Here is a 17986-nt window from a genome sequence, read left to right as displayed (position 1 = left end):
CTCGCAACTATATTTTAGCCAGCGTGGATCACAATATGTGAATATATTAACTCCAAACGCATCTGCTGCTGCTTGAATTTCTAATTCTGTTGCCCAACTGCCAACCTCACGCATTTTGGATGTGCTGAGGTATTCTGACATGGAGGAGGTCAAAATACGCTCATAAGGCACAGCATTGCTCTGCATTTGATGAACCACTGCATGCCTAATTATTGTGTGATGGCTTTGTGTACCACACACAGCTTGACTCACTGCTCTAAAGAAACAGTTTCCGTCACCCTCTATTTTTTCATTGAGACATGGAGCCCCTATCAAACCAATTTGTGTAGACACAACATCTACTTTTTCTGACTGCACATGTAACTGCTCACAAAGAGCTTGTGCAAGTTGATGACTAAGAGGATTAAACTGCAGTCGTCCACTTGTTACTTCTTTGACAAAAGCAACGTCTGAATTAACTGCGGTAACATCACTCTTTTTAAATTTTTTGCAAGCAGAAGATCCCTTACGAGTCTTACGCTTTGCACCCATCTGAATGTTGGTGCAGCCAAGTGTGGACTGAATAGTTGAACTACAACCCAAATCAGTCTCTGTCGTTTTGGGAGTCACTCTTGGACCCAAAGACAGATTACTGCTTTCAATTGGGCCTATTTGAGTGACTCGAACACCAGCGATCTCAAAATGTTTTTGAGACTCAGAAGATCCCTTTGGAATGTTATGCTTTGCACCCATCTGAATGTTGGTGGACTGAATAGCTGAACTACAACCCAAATCAGTCTCTGTCGTTTTGGGAGTCACTCTTGGACCCAAAGACAGATTACTGCTTTCAATTGGGCCTATGTGAGTGACTCGGACACCAGCGATCTCAAACTGTTTTTGAGACTTCTTGAGGAACGCTGCAAATGTCCATATGTATTCAAACACGTGTTCAAGGCCTCTGAAATACAGAACAACACTACGCCCCTCGCCATCGCTCTAACATTTGTAGGAGCAAAAACGCTTTGATGGAAAGGCTTCAGTAAAAATGGATTGTTAAAAGTCATTGCTTGGTGTTTTTAGTTGGTGGAATTTGAGAACTGTAACAGTATTTTTAATTTGTAGAATTGTCCGCAGGATTGCAGTTTTTGTTTTGTTTTATTTTGCCAGTCTTTTACTGAAGCATGTTACTGGGATCTGACCTGTTCTTTATCCTCCTCAGAACGTCAGATTTTGTATAAATTCACTACGGCACTAAACTAATTGATATGTTTGTGTGTTTCCACTGGGTACTCCTTAGACATCCGACATTGTGTCTCACCGAAAGACAGCAGCACTGAGAGGCCTGCCCATTTTTGTCCGATATGACACAACCAAGTTTCTTCTGGAGTGTTTGGTAAGTAATACTAACTGTAGGAAATAAACTTACATAATACAATTAATATTGCTTAATGTAGCTTAAACATGTTATGACCTCATAGCTTATGCTAATCATTTTATGCACAATACACTTTGTGTAAGATTTAATTTTGAGCCCAGAGATGCCGTGCTGTTGAGTTGCAATTATAACTTCCACAAGCTGAATGGTAAGACTCAGTAGATTGGTGCTAAAGTTAGAATCAGTGGATATGTATTTTGTTGTTTAGTTTTCCATAGCACTCATTCATGCATATTTTACTTTTCCTCAGGACACTGACCATGAAGAACGATTGCTCAGAGGTGTGTCTGTGGCCATCCTCACCGTCATTGAAGATGATGATGCCGCCATATCGCCAAATGTGCGAGACGTGGCTGTTGTGTTGGAAGGGACCATTGTACTGCATGACCTACCAGACCTCTCTACTGCCTTTGCATACCTCTTTGGCCTACTTTATGCAATGAACATGGATTTTCCAAAGGAGATGAGGTATACCTTTGAAGCCATTCAGACTATCTTTTAAGAGCTTGGCTCTCGACGCTCGCAGCGCATAAGGTCTCGGAAAACAAAGCTTTTGCTGTGAATGTTAATGGGGAAGCCAGACATGACTTTAACCTATGTTTCGCCTGTTCTAGTGCATTGTGGTTAGTGCTCATGTAAAACCTCACAGCATTCATTTCATTTTAAGCATATAAGTTCTCTTCTGAAATAGAGAATCAAAGAATGTGTGGATGTGTAAGTTGCCAGTTCAAAAGAGGGGCATATCCAGTATTTCTACTGTTCAAGTTCATTGTTAGTGATCAGGTAAAACTTCAATGTATGTACTTGCACATGCAGTCATTTTAAGCATGAAGTCCCATTTGCCTGTGAAATTGAAATGTGTGGAATTGTGAGTTGCCAGTTGACAAGAGGCACTGGATTGTAATTGTTATATTTGTTTATTCTTAAATTCTTTGATTGTGATGTGCTGAAGAGGCTGAGGCCTGATTTATCACAATGATGCCAGGTGTGTGAATCCTATTTTGACCTGATGGATAAAAGCAGAAGCAGAAACCATCCTCAGAATCTGTGTTCAAAGGCCATCATCATTTTCTGTTTAAAGCAGCTTTGCTAGATGTTTATTATGTCAAGAAATGTCCTTAACTTGTGTTATGTTGCAAAACGTGCATTTTTTCAAATCCATATATTCAGCATGTGAAGAATGCATGTTATCAACGTCTAGCAAAGCTGCTTTAAACAGAACATGATGATGGCATGGGGTCTGCGAGACAGCGAGACACAGAGGAACTCAGCCTGAGCACACACACACACAGCTGGGCTGGGCGAGTCGGCTGACAGCTTCCATACAGCGCTGCATTGCCTGGCAGCATAGACAGGTCTTTTCTGTGTTAGAGTTTTACTCGCTACAGGGTGTACTTTGAGGGTTTGTGACTCTGCAGACCGTTTACATGCAGAAAAACCTACATAACACACAAGGGGATGGGTAATAACCAGAAAAGCATATGATAAGACCTTTAAAAGAGAGAATGTTTTGTGTGCTAAAGTGGACAAAAAATGTTCAAAATGTTCATATAATTGAATTAAATCGTAATAATCAACTGAATAAATAATGGCTCTTTTTTTGTTAGTTCATTTTCAATGTCTGACATCAATGTTGATTGAAATCTTCAGCGTGACAATATCTCAATGTTGATTCAAAGACTTTTTGCTATCTGATAATAACATTGTTTCAATGTATAATGCAACGCATAATATAGTTGAATCAATGTTGTTGCAATTCTACATTCTTTCAATGTTGATCATATCGTAATTGAATCAAGGTTGATTCATTGTTGAGATTGATTGAAAATTCAATGTTCTTTCAATGCTGATCATAGCGAGCACTTTCCATGTTATTTTCAATGTCTGACATCAATGTTGATCACAATCTTCAGCGTGACAATATCTCAATGTTGATTCAATGACTTTTTGCTATCTGGGAAGGCACTGTACATCCTCACTCCCCATTGCTCCCCGGGCGCTGTACAATAGCTGCCCACTGCTCCTACTAGGATGGGTTAAATGCAGAGGCCAAATTTCACTGTGTGCTTGTGTGACCATAAAAGAGGGTTTCATCCCTCCAATTATATTCTACAGAATTGGAAAACATAATACAAAACCTTGTTAGTGATGGTGATGGTGTGGTAAAGTACATACATACATTACCTGCACTATTTGTCTGTTGTTGTAATAAAGTAAATTACAAATGTGCAAATAAAGGATTCTTATATTTTGGCTATTCTTCTGGCTTTGAATTGAGTGGAAGAAGTCCAGACAAGGAAGGTATTGATAGGCTCTGACTCCAGCAGTGCATTGGAAAGCATTAAACATAGGCCTTCAGAAACAAGACAAGACATAGTACCGGAAATAGCACAAACACTTCAACAAATTTGAAGGGCAGGAGCGGTCACCTATTTCATCTGGATTCCTGCACACATTGGGGTGGAGGGAAATGATCTGGTATATGCAAAGTTGGAGACAAAGAGACAAATTAGTATGAGTATATTATATTATATTATATATATATTATATTATATATTATATTGCAAGGCTAAGATCACAAGCATCATGAAATCCCAAATGAAAAAGAAATGGCAGGATGAGTCAGTGTAATAGAGGAGTTGTTATAATGTTAGTTGGAGAAACAAGAGAAGTCAACACAATAACGTGTGGCAAATGTGAATATTGTAGCAAGCTAGCAATGACAAAACAATTGCTGAATTTTTTTTGCAATTTCTAAGAACTGAAGCAAGTACTGAACAGAAACCACACAGAATTAAATATATTTTGCGACGGAGTTCAGGGGATGTGGCGTACAGGGCAGTATTTAGGTTTTACAAACGGACAAGGATTATAACGTAGGATTTGAGGTTTTACAGTGCTCATCTACACTCTATTCCAGAAAGTGGCGGGACAAATTGTATGCAAACCGCCCCCTTAAGATTTTTTTGACCAATGAGATGTCTGCTGAGGCTGAGTGACATGAATTTGGACCAATCCTGTTAATCGGGTAACGGTTGATAGCACTCCCATCTTCTCTGGTTAGTGCGTAGCTGCATCAGTACAGATTCAAACCTTTGAATCGGTCGGTTGGAACATTTGAATTCAACCAAAATGAGGGAAATCGTGCATCTGCAGGCAGGCCAATGTGGAAATCAAATTGGAGCTAAGGTAAGAGAGTAGTTTAGATTTACATTTGAATTCTTAACTCATTCATTAAGTGCGTGGATGTTAATGTTCGTTTGGGCGGGTTGATTAGCCTACTTAGCAGCAATGCTAATGAAAGCTACCTACGGGTTCAACCTGTTCGAATCGTTAAGCTAAGTCATGCTAGTTTGCAGGTAATTTGACCGTTGTTGTGTTTTATTCTCTTCTAGTTTTGGGAAGTCATAAGCGAAGAACATGGCATCGACCCGACCGGCTCATACCAGGGGGACAGCGACCTGCAGCTGGATCGCATCAACGTCTATTACAATGAGGCTTCAGGTTAGCTTTGCTTTAGCTCCTAGCTATGTTGCTAGCGCCGCCGTTTCTAGGATACGGCAACAAGTCAACAAAACGTCAAGATAATAATACTTTCCAAAACAACAATACAGCTTTAACTTATTATAATATTCTGTCGACATATATTATCCAGTCACTTCGGTTATTTTGTATTATTTATTATATATTAGGTGTAACAAGGGGTTAAATTGAGCGGAGGCTGAGCCCCAAATAGGGCGATGCTCTGACGTCATCACCCCCGTACCGTTGTCAGAAGATATCAGAAAAAGATATGTCAAAACGTTTCTCGTTCTTAACTATACTATATTTAGGGTCGATATGTGTTGACTTTATTTTAAAATCGGCCTTGGTGAACGTGTGTCTCTGCGTTGGTGCTGCAGCACCGCCCAGACTCCGCTGCGGGCGGGTGGTGCAAAGGCTCTGCGCCAAACCACCCCGCCCGTCTTGGTAACACGGAGCCCGTTTCTTACACCATGCTATATGCAGGGGTGCACATAACTTTTTTAGTGAGTTACTCAGATGAGTACCAAGAGACAGCGTTTGGTACTCACCCCACACGAAGCGTGGTCCTCCTCAGTGTCTCCTTCACTGTCCTCAATTTACACTTCTTGCATGCTAGATGATGAAGATGCACCTCCCTGTCTCTTTTTAAGCCTCCGATTTGCTTTCTCCAAAACTTGTTGCCAAAACTGTGAAGTCCTTGCATTTCCTTAGGCCAAGTTGAAGGATCAAATACTAAGAAATTATCACATGACTTGAAGTCATATCTGATTTCAAATGTGGGAAGTAACAAAGCACACTTATTTACTCAAGTACAATTTTGAGATACTTGTAGTTGAATTGAGTATTTCTATTTTATGCTACTTTGTACTTCTACTTTTACTCCACTACATGTATTTAATACCTTTAGTTACTTTACAGATGTGGATGAATGATGTGAAATCTAATCAAGTGTTAAATCAGACTTTAGTTCCACCTGGAGTAAATTCACAAGCTACCCTGCAGTATACAAAGTCATTCAAACTAGCTGCTCCTTTACCAGCTTTGAGAACACTTTCATGATCAATCATTATAAAACATATCATATTATTCTGAAATGGACCAATCTGCACAATGAATACTTTTACTGTCGCTACTTTCACTATATTTTGATAATACTTTTCTAATTTTACTTGAGTAACATTTTGAATGCAGGACTTTTACTGTAACTGAGTATTCCTACACAAGATCTGAGTACTTCTTCCACCTCTGTCTGATTTCAAACTCTTCCATAACACCCTGAGTAAGTTTGCAGCTGTGTGTTTCACTCCACTTTGGTGTAAATAAAACTGCAGCAGCTTGACCACAGAGCGTGAACGTTGTGATCAGATGATTTTGCGCAGTTCTCCAGTGTGTGCGCGGGGCACAGAATGTGCACAGGGGAGTCTCCCACCGCAGCCAGTTGGCGGACTTTTGGCACAATTCTGTTGTTTATACCGACGTTAACCCTGTCTGTGCACACGGCGACCAACTCTGTCGTCCAGTGATCTAAGCCTGTGCCTCCTGGAAAGCTTCACAGGTCCGTCGGTTATGTCCTGCGCGGCTCACCCAGCTCCAGTTCAATCAGTCATAGAAAGATTTTTTGCAGGGAGCGAAACGGCAACGTAGCTGCTTAATGTCTTTGGGTTTTTTGACATGCCTAGTAGTTTACTCCATTGAGTGTTGACAAGAAACACGTGTAGACGAAATATGTGTTTTGTTTTGATGTTTTGAGGTACGCAAAGGCGCGTAGTGACACAAGTGACGTTACGCAATTCAGATTTGTGCCGCGCATGCGTACCTGCGTACCAGTTATGTGCACCCCTGGCTATATGTATGCCTGTGCTTAAAGCTGAGTTATGATCAGTCATAACACCGAATGTGGTTATGATCAAATTGTGTATCGTGAGATTTACAGCATACTGTAAATGCTGAGATTTTCGAACAAATATTTTTAAGCTACGCCGACCAATACAAAGCACGTACACATTTTTGTGTATATATTAATAATTTAAGATGTATATTAATTCAAGTTTAATGTCACTATTAGAAAGACGGTCCTATTTGTAATACTTTTTTGTCTCATTTGGTGGCATCAATGTGCGCATTTGATACAGTAGCAGATTATGTGATGTGCGACCACGCCCGCACCTCGACACAGAGCCCCCCATAGACAATCCCAATTTAACCCCTGGCTAACCTTGTGCTGTAAGGAGACTGGACTGTATTAATGCCAGACAAACTATTATAAAATATAATTGAGCGTACAATATGCTTTTTACTGTGTTTGGTCATACTTTAAGAAAGCAAAGTCTTTGATGAAAAAAGATTAACATGGTTTTGCTTGAATAATTATAATGCAGCTATTAAGAAAAAAAAATGCTTAATATAAATAATGTCGTCTTGTGTTTGAATCACCAGGTGGGAAGTATGTCCCCCGGGCCGTGCTGGTGGACTTGGAGCCCGGCACGATGGACTCGGTGAGGTCCGGTCCCTTCGGCCAGATCTTTAGACCAGACAACTTTGTCTTTGGTGAGAATATGAAAATGTCTTGTGTTTTAACTTGGGTTATTGAAGTTGCCATACTGTGATTAAGCAACTGGATTAGGGCTGAACAATATATTCCAAAAAATAATTTGTCGTCTTGTGCGATATACACATTGTGAAAGGCTGAATTATTGCATTTAAGTATTTTTGAATGAGTTCACAGACTTTGAACATAAAACTGCATTACTGCAACTATCATTATTTTTTTATTGCTGCTTAATTTTTTAACTTACATTTATTAGTTTTACATAAAGCCATGCCATCGTATGTTTTCCGCATATTGTGCAGCCCTGATCTACAGTCACTCTTCACTAGGGATTGGTATCGTTAGGATTTTATCGATACCAATACTAGTTATCGATACCGGTATTTTTCGATACTTTTCAATAATTTGGTGCTCAAAATTATAGACATGATTACAAGATGTGAAGATTAAACAACAGTCATTTTATTGACATTTTTATTTATTTAATGTAACTTTTTTTCAATGTCATACCAAGCAGGTATGAGTGTTTGACAGTGTGTCTCTGGAAGGGGGGTGGTAATTAGGGGCAGTTCATAAATCCATGTATACATGACCATTATTCAGTTAAAACGAGACGCTGCGTGCGCACCTCCTAAACCGGAAGCTTTTGCCAGTTATGTGCTAAAGCAGCCGTTAGCCCGTTTTGCTAAGTGTTGATTTAGACTCTTGGTGTTGGAATTCTGTTCCGTGTAGGTAAAATGGTTAATATCGTCTGTGAGCTGAGTTTCTTACCGTTAAGTGCATCATTAATAGGTTGTTAAATGTTAAGAAGCCTTGAGACGCTGTTTCTTGCAAGATGTTGCGTCTGACCCCGGGAGTCTCACAATAATAAGAGCGCTGTTAGGAGAGATGACGAGTGGCATTCACAGTGGCCAATCAGAGTGATAATCAAACCGGATCCGTCACACGGGATGAGGGTTCCGAACCAACCAGAATTGTTTAAACTAAGGAAGTAGCGTAATTCATATACCGATAGCAGCACCATTTGTCCAGTGGCTTAACGGTATGCCAATACCGTCCAATCAGGTACCGGTACTGACTTAGTACTGGTTCGCGATACCCATCCCTACTCTTCACTCTTTAACATTTGACCAATGAAATCCTATTTAATGTAGACCCAGGATGTGCTGATGTCACAGCTTTGATAGAGTTGTGTGTTTGCATGTGACACAGGCCAGAGCGGAGCTGGTAATAACTGGGCTAAGGGTCACTACACTGAGGGAGCCGAGCTGGTGGACTCGGTCATGGATGTGGTGAGGAAGGAGGCGGAGAGCTGCGACTGCCTGCAGGGCTTCCAGCTCACACACTCCCTGGGTGGAGGAACCGGCTCGGGCATGGGCACGCTGCTCATCAGCAAAATCCGAGAGGAGTATCCAGACCGCATCATGAACACTTTCAGCGTGGTGCCTTCCCCCAAGGTGCTTATAATACACCAAAATACTACAACATTAACTATGTTTCTTGTCTTATTTCTTGCCTTAATGTAAATCCTTCTCCCTCCCCCGACCTCAGGTTTCAGACACAGTTGTGGAGCCATACAACGCCACCCTCTCCGTCCACCAGCTGGTGGAGAACACAGATGAGACCTTCTGCATTGATAATGAGGCGCTGTATGACATCTGCTTCCGCACACTGAAGCTCACCACCCCCACCTACGGAGACCTCAACCACCTCGTCTCAGCCACCATGAGCGGTGTCACCACCTGTCTGCGCTTCCCCGGCCAGCTCAATGCTGATTTGAGGAAACTGGCTGTCAACATGGTGCCCTTCCCCAGGCTGCACTTCTTCATGCCCGGCTTCGCCCCATTGACCAGCCGTGGTAGCCAGCAGTACAGGTAGATATATATACAAAAGCATTAAGAATTGTAATTTTTCTAGAGAACATAAAATGAATGTAAAGCAGGTTTGGCCTCAATATCCTTCCGTACTTCCATTGTTGATTTCTAACAATAATTGCCTCGCCTTGAAAAGGCAAACAAAGGGAAAAATTGGAACAAGCTAAATGTATTGCGCTCTTACCAGTTTGTCATGAATTACAGCACCACACGTTTTTTTTTTTTTACCCCCCCCCCCCAAATACATGTAAATGTGATTAAGACGATTATATATATTTTTCACTTAAAACAACACATTAACAAATGCATTTTGAAATAAATCTTTATCGGATGGTGTGTCCTCCCCAGGGCTCTGACGGTTCCTGAGCTCACCCAGCAGATGTTCGACTCCAAGAACATGATGGCAGCCTGTGACCCACGCCACGGCCGCTACCTCACGGTCGCCGCCATCTTCAGAGGCCGCATGTCCATGAAGGAAGTAGACGAGCAGATGTTGAATGTGCAGAACAAAAACAGCAGCTACTTCGTAGAATGGATCCCAAACAACGTGAAGACTGCCGTCTGCGACATCCCTCCCCGTGGCCTCAAGATGGCCGCCACCTTCATCGGCAACAGCACGGCCATTCAGGAGCTGTTCAAGCGCATCTCAGAGCAGTTCACCGCCATGTTCCGCCGCAAGGCCTTCCTCCACTGGTGAGTGATAGAGGGTTTACGTATTTCAAGATGAATCGTTTGGACAAATAAATGTCAGGAAAGATTGAAAGTTATATGTAGTGAGTAATATTTCCTTGTTTCAGGTACACCGGCGAGGGCATGGATGAGATGGAGTTCACAGAGGCTGAGAGCAACATGAACGACCTGGTGTCTGAGTACCAGCAGTACCAGGACGCCACCGCTGAGGAGGAGGGCGAGTTTGAGGATGAAGGCGAAGAGGACCTGGCCTAGACGCCCACCCCAACGTTTTCTCCCCATATGCAACAGTTAGTTAGGGCGTGGTCAACATTCTTCAAAAGCATCATTGTAGAATTATTTACAATTTGCTTATTTATTCAATAAAACAACAGTTTTAAAGGATGGCACAGTAGTTCCTCTGAATGTCGCATAATGATAACAGTTCTTGTCCCGCCTTGTTCTTAAATGTCTGTTGTGTTCTTACACGTTCTGTTCTTCTTTCCTGCTTTCGATATCAATGTTCTTATCTTGTGTCTTTTGTTCACTCTTTTTTTCAAGTTGCAAGGTTCATTTGTTATGAAACAGAACAGTGACCAGTTAAAGGCACTGAATTTGACAAATCCTGTTTTTGATATGAAGCTTAATTGTTTTGAAGGAACTGTTCACTGTTACAATGCGTGTACTGGGATGTTATAACATCAAATGTGAAGATAGATTTTAATAAAAGAGTTATGATTTGGTGCTACATCGTGTTGTTCCTGAACTGAACTATGACCAAATTATTTAGTGCTTTCATTTATTAGCTTGAGTTAAACGGTATGTAAGCACATTTCTGTCACTGAAAAAATATATGTATATAAGAACAATCCCAAAATAATGACATGGGATATAAAAATAGTAAGAAAGTATATTTTTGTTCTGAAGTCAGCCATTTTGGCTTCATGCCCACTGAACAACTGTCATAGGATTAAAAGAGGTGTACAATACAATAGACAAAATGGCGCTTGAGCCGGATAGAAGATATTGGGTTATTATATCTGTCAGAATGTTTTATCGTGGTGTCTGTTGCTGAATACCAACTGCTATCCCTAGCTAACGTTGAGCTAGTGATTTGCTGCTGCAATTATTCAAGCCCTCCGACGACGCATCAAAAGATCATTCCACAAATGTCCATTATAAATACGACCTTATTACTCAGTAAATTATATTAAGTAATAAGGAATTCAAAATAAGACGTTGGCAAGGTGAGATACTAAGTCAAAAAATGGTGGTAATTCATAATAATGACATAGTAAAAAAAGTCAAACCAATGAGTGGTCCTTTTTTTTAAGATGTTATGTCATACATTTTAAAGAGTCATAATTACGTACCATTTTTTTTTTCCTCGTGTCAGAAATGGGCTTCCATATGCCATACCATTTGGCTTAGTGTCAGAGAAATTTTGGAAAAAATTGAATAATATTTGGAGTTGAGTGACTAGTCTGTACTGATCCATCTTAAGATGTTCTTAGAAGATGACATTCAGACTTGTGGCCTCAATGTAAATGCTGTTTTTTTTTCCTTTTCTCTTTGAGGCGCAGAGATGGGGACAGACAGGGAAATCGAAATTCTGTTTATCACTATCCCAAAAAAATAAAAAATAGATTATCGGGACAGTGATTAGCCATTGCGTCTGCATGCGCCGCCTTCTTGGGATCACCAAATATATATCAAAAATATGAGGAAAAAAACGACATAATATAGCTAGTCTGTCAAGAATCTGAGAAAAAATTGCGTAATTGCTGTCGAATTATTCAAAACAAAATACAAAGTATATATATTAGAAGACTCATTAATTAATTAAAAGAATTTCTTCAACTTTAATATTCCAATATCTATCAGAGAATTAGGTTGTAATGTTGAGAATAAATTAAACTACTACCCCTTATGATTTTCCATCCCACACCACATATAGCCTACTGTAGGCCTTTATCAGGACGGCAGACCTGCAACAAACAAAACTGGGAGTGTTTGTCCACCTGAAGATCCCACCTGATGAGTCGGCTGGATATCACAATGTGCCAGCGTAATTCTTGGTAATACAGTATGATGCTTTTGTGGACTGGTGGCCCTCAGACATCAATAAATGAAATCTTAGCGTGGAGCTTTCCCTGAAATGAAACACTGCTTTCTGGGATATTTCCGCCTGCTGCGGCTGAGTCAGGGAGTTTGAAAGAGACATTGTGTTATTTAATCACAACAAATGACTTCTTCTTAGTTTGCAAAGACAACTGAGAGCATTTAATAAACTGCACTGCACAGTAAGTTCATCAGTGTTTCTTCATCACATGAAATGCTATAATACGAGCCCCCAACCGAGCCCCATATGATACCCTACGGCAGGGATGTCCAAACTTTTTTAGGGCCACATACATAAAAACATACGAAGGGCTGGGCCACTCACTCGTTAAGTTAGCAAAATCAATCAAACGTATAGGTACATTATTATAATTGAAAATGCTTTAAGAAAAAAACAGCTTTCAATTAACAGGGGTTTTATTATTTTCATTTTGTTACAAAAAGTGTTTTCAGCTCATCCCTTAAAATAGAAGCCTCAGATTGCTTATAATAAGGGGAAATAGGAAGGGTACATTTCAAGCTTGTTATGCAAATAAGTTATTGGGCTTTTTTTGATCAACTAAGATTTCTTAGAAAATTACAATATAAGTCAAGCATACTCGTTTGGGCCATGTTCCATTATACTTTTAGAAATAACTGAGGGCCATTTCATAATGGACAGGAGGACGCAATTGGCCCCCAGGCCGTAGTTTGGACACCCCTGCCTATACACACTCCTCTGATCCGTATTGTGTGTTATTGAGTACATGCAGCTGTAACCTGACGTACAGATTGATCTTCTACCCTTCTTTCCTGAGTCAATCATTGACTATTGGATAAATCATCTCGGCCAATTTGTTCATTGTGAGTGAATATGATTGTGCTGAGTAAGCAATTCAAATTAAATTGATTTGAGTCTTGTGAAGCCACTGTGAAACTAGCAAAGCATTAAATGGCTACAAATAGGCTAATCATCATGAAACATATTGAAACAACAGCAAACTGCTGTAGAAACAAGTGTTCCGGTTGCAACCCTGTCTCCTAGAAATTACGTTCCCACAAAACTAAACTGCATTCTGAAATACGTTTCTTGCGAAACGTATTTCCTTCCACGTTACGTTTGTTATGAACATATCTTAAATACGTTTATTTTCTACATATCTTCTAGAAACCTATTTTCTCTCACATGACGTTTGTTATGAACGTATCTTAAATACGTTTGCTTTCTACCTATATTTGCCATTTCTTTTCTAGCTTATAATAATGATAATAGTCATTTATTAATATCATTTTAGAGCAAACTTATTTTCGCGCTGGCTGGCGGCTGACTTTTCAGTTGACCAAATCCGTTATTATGCTGGTTAATGGTTAATAATCACAATATTGTTTGTAGTCGTTTCATACAGCATTCTCAATTACGTTTAACAAGAAACGTCTTTTGTCCCACGTTACGTTTGTTCTGAACATATCTTAAATACGTTTGCTTTCTACCTATCTTTGACATTTCTTTTCTAGCTTATAATAATGATAATAGTCATTTATTAATATCATTTTAGAGCACACATTTGAAATCGACGATCGGGCTTGATATCCTATGGTTAAATTAAAATCAGTAGGCGAGGCTGTAATTTCGCCAGCTGCGAGGCAGAGTTTTAACATGCCAAAAAGCTGCTGTGTCGTTTATTGCACCTCAAACACCTCAAACTTCCTCTAAGGACAGCAGAAGAGCTCTGTGGCTTCAGGCTTGATCGCCGTTCAAATGACAGCGTTGGTTTCCCCAAAAGTGGGTGGGGCTGTGACGTAGATTTTACTCTCATCTATTATTCAAAACCATTCTATTTAATCCAAACGTCAATTACATGCCAGTGTTTTATCTTTTTATTAAGCGATTTGTTTATGTTGTTTAACTCATAGATATATATAAACATATGCTTTTATATATATCTATGGTTTAACTGGGAATGTTTTCACATTGAACCGGAAGTACGTCACTTCACTTTGTCTTCTTCGTCCCTTTTACGTTCCAGACAATGCATGGCTCAGCGTAACAGACTGAACAGCGACCCCAGGTGTGTCTACATTGGAATTACATCTTCAATACTGAAGGAAAAAACTTTGTGTTTGTTAACTGGGTTTTTAATGCAGTTGGCTTTTCTTAATGGTTACAATATTGCTATGAGTTACAGTATATATCTGAAGCAAATTATGTTTCTGAAGATGTGTAGTCAATTCCACCCTTCAATGTAGCATAAATGTGAACTCTCATTACAGGAACAATACCGGAAACAGACGTAGGAAAGATCCTCAGCTCGCTGATTGGATGTTTTAGCCGCAATGCACGTTGGGATATGGTGTTTATGCGATGTGAAATCCGAAAACATTAAAAAAAATAATAATAATAATACTTTATTCCGAGTGTTCTTGCTTTTCTCTTTGAAAGTCATCACATAACGGCATTGTAATACACGGTTCGGCTGCATTAAATATTACACATCTGCCATAGTTCTTTATTTATAGAGCCCTGATGAGAAGACTTCTGGACAAACAGGAAGAACTGCCGCCGAAACTGAATACGTGACGTGGATCATAAATATATCAACAATTAAACAACATCTTACATTTCTTTTCACAAAATACGTCTCCTTGCAGTATCAATACTAATACGGCTGACTTTTATATTTGATCCAATTGGTAGATAGGTTATATTTACACCATAACGGTGCACAGCTGATAGAAAAGGACTTGTAGTTTTTAAAGATATTACTGATTTTCTTTGAATATAAGAATGTAAATACTGAGTTGAGAGAATAGTCAGGGGATTTGGGTGATGGGAGACACATCTATGGAATCACAATTTCAATAGCTTACCATTAAATGACGGATATACCTTTCTGTCTGTGATGTTTTACAAATCAGATATTAATGTGTAGAAGTAAACATGAGAAATAATATAGCAATATCCTGTACAATTATGTAAAAACATGAATAAAACTACACATCTTCAGATGTTATACATACATAAGTGTCCTACACTAGTAATACAAAGTTATTATTAGTATACTGTGTGTACCTTGTGTGCACCGCCTAGTGGTTAAAGCACGTTATTTAATTATTTTTGTTGAATAATGTTATTTTTGTTGAATAATGTTATTTGATGAATAAAATATTAAGAGTACATACTTTCATAGGGGGAAAGTAGAAGGTCAATGATAGAAATATAGAATATAAAAAATCAAGAAGATACTGTAAGTGATCTCTACAATAAAACAGTTTAGTGCCTGATGTACAAAGATATTAATATGAGGATGTGCAAAACAGACAAACTAATTAACCTTTATTAACACATTAAACAATACTTTAGGTTTTCTTTCAAATAAGAAAAAAGCTTTGGGGGTATCTACAGATAAATATTAAGCCTGACAAAGTACTTAACGTCTAATATATTGCTTTCCTGCAATGTTAACTGTGTTGAAGCACTTATTTTAACTGATATTATATATATATTAATTATACTCTTATGTATGTAGATAGTATAAGACATGTGCAGAATTTGAGTTTAATGGTGGAGGAATACACACATATTGATAGATGTCTTGTAATGCACTGTTGAGGAACCTGTGACCCAAGTTTTTCATTAATTGCATAACTTCAACATAGTTGTGTATATGATATGTCAATAAACCTTAGAAAATCTTGAAAGGGATGTGCAAAATAGCTATTATATACAGTTTTTAATTAACTATTAGTAGAGAATAACGAGTAATGAATATACTTTATAGAGATCTGCAGATAAATGTTTAGTCTTCTCAAGCACCAACTAATATCTCTCCTGATTGTTGGCACTTGACAATCACCTTTCCCTGAATTTTACTCAGGTGTAACTAAAGTCTGCTTTAAGGGTTGTTTATATTTCACATCATTAATCAGAATCTGCAAAGTAACTAAATAAATATAGTGGAGTAAAAATACCAGGTTAACCTCTGAATTGTAGTGGAGTAGAATTCCAAAGTAACAATGAGCTGGCATGTGGGTATATATTAATGCTTCCCATTATATGGACACAAGCGATTTTCACCCATTTATTAATTACATGTTTTACATTTGTACACACCAATTTGTTTCCTATCCCCTAAACCTCCAGGGCTGTACACAGTTTAATACTGTCAACTTCTAATTTTGGGAAAACGAAAACGTCTTTTAAAACTACAATTCCCAGTAGAGACGCCATAGAACATGTTGCGAAACACAATAGCCAGCATTTGTAGTTCTGGGGGGGCGTTCGAGTCCAGTTTTGGAAAGTCTGCCGTGGTTTCGTTCCATTTCAAAGAGCTGTTTGGCGCTCGGCGTAACCTTGGCGCACTGCCACTCCAACATCCAATCCCAGAGCTTGAAGATTAATCACGGGGACAACAGGACTGTAGTCCCAAACGATAGCTGGGGATTATGGGTAGTGTAGTGTCTTCGGCCATCCTAAACTCTGATTCTTTTTTCGGATTTCATATCGCATTAACACCATATCCCGACGTGCATTGCGGCTAAAACATCCAATCAGCGAGCTGATGATCTTTCCTACGTCACTTTACAGCCCTGCCCACTTTTGGGGAAACCAGCTGTCATTTGAACGGCGATCAAGCCTGAAGCCACAGAGCTCTTCTGTTGTATACTGTCCTTTCTTCTTAGAGGAAGTACAGAAACACGTAACTCTGGATTTGTTTTAATGTTTGAGGTGCAATAAACGACACAGCAGCTTTTTGGCATGTTAAAACTATTATTTTCTGCCTCGCAGCTGGCGAAATTACAGCCTCGCCTACTGATTTTAATTTAACCATAGGATATCAAGCCCGATCGTCGATTTCAAATGTGTGCTCTAAAATGATATTTATAAATGACTATTATCATTATTATAAGCTAGAAAAGAAATGTCAAAGATAGGTAGAAAGCAAACGTATTTAAGATATGTTCAGAACAAACGTAACGTGGGACAAAATACGTTTCTTGTTAAACGTAATTGAGAATGCTGTATGAAACGACTACAAACAATATTGTGATTATTAACCATTAACCAGCATAATAACGGATTTGGTCAACTGAACAGTGAGCCGCCAGCCAGCGCGAAAATAAGTTTGCTCTAAAATGATATTAATAAATTACTATTATCATTATTATAAGCTAGAAAAGAAATGGCAAATATAGGTAGAAAGCAAACGTATTTGAGATACGTTCATAACAAACGTCATGTGGGAGAAAATAGGTTTCTAGAAGATATGTAGAAAATAAACGTATTTAAGATATGTTCATAACAAACGTAACGTGGAAGGAAATACGTTTCTTGCGAAACGTATTTGAGAATGCAGTTTAGTTTTGTGGGAACGTAATTTCTAGGAGACAGGGTTGCCGGTTGAGGCCGCACAATGTTTTGGTCGGATCTTCCTTTTAGAGCATCAAACACTTATTGAAGTCTTTCCCATGATATATTTAGGGAATACTATACTGTGACATTTTTCAGAGTTGTATTAACATACTTTAAAATGATTTTTTATAATTTTTGAATAACAAACTATGACATATGATGCAAATGCTTTTCATGACTGTGCTAAGATTTGTTCGTTAAGGACTTTTGAATGGTTTATTTATTGTGATTTTTTTTATCGACATTTATGCCATACTATAATATGACTACACTATCACTTTTTTTCTTTGACTTCTCTAATTATGTTTTTCAAAATACTATACTGAGTGGTTAAAAATCATAGTAGGGAAGGGTAAGTGAACTATTGGGGGGGGGGGGGGGGTCCCTAGGCTTCTAACAGCACACTTTCTATATGTTCCCGTGTAAGGCAAGGCAAGGCAAAGCAA

The 17986-nt window shown here is 39.0% G+C and overlaps 1 protein-coding gene across 1 annotated transcript; it reads left to right on the top strand.

The window, feature by feature from the left end:
- Positions 1-4495: 4495 nt before the first annotated feature.
- LOC117481911 (tubulin beta-1 chain-like) lies at positions 4496-10424 on the top strand. Its single transcript, XM_034129852.1, has 7 exons — positions 4496-4603; positions 4810-4918; positions 7376-7486; positions 8700-8944; positions 9039-9361; positions 9710-10054; positions 10159-10424. Exons 1-7 carry the CDS (start codon positions 4547-4549, stop codon positions 10304-10306), a joined length of 1338 nt encoding a protein of 445 aa, XP_033985743.1. The 5' UTR covers positions 4496-4546; the 3' UTR covers positions 10307-10424.
- The last annotated feature ends 7562 nt before the right edge of the window (positions 10425-17986 follow it).

Source organism: Trematomus bernacchii, unplaced genomic scaffold, assembly GCF_902827165.1.
Source record: "Trematomus bernacchii unplaced genomic scaffold, fTreBer1.1, whole genome shotgun sequence".
Classification (NCBI taxonomy): Eukaryota; Metazoa; Chordata; class Actinopteri; order Perciformes; family Nototheniidae; genus Trematomus; species Trematomus bernacchii.
Note: the sequence above shows the minus strand (reverse complement) of the source record. Positions and strands in the feature narration are given on the sequence as shown.

Bases quoted from the DNA above. Each gene is read 5' to 3' on its own strand.
- LOC117481911 (XM_034129852.1), top strand. From the start codon at position 4,547: ATGAGGGAAATCGTGCATCTGCAGGCAGGCCAATGTGGAAATCAAATT. The intron at 8,945-9,038 runs GTGCTTATAATA...CCCCGACCTCAG, and splicing joins GCGTGGTGCCTTCCCCCAAG to GTTTCAGACACAGTTGTGGA. The intron at 9,362-9,709 runs GTAGATATATAT...TGTCCTCCCCAG, and splicing joins CGTGGTAGCCAGCAGTACAG to GGCTCTGACGGTTCCTGAGC.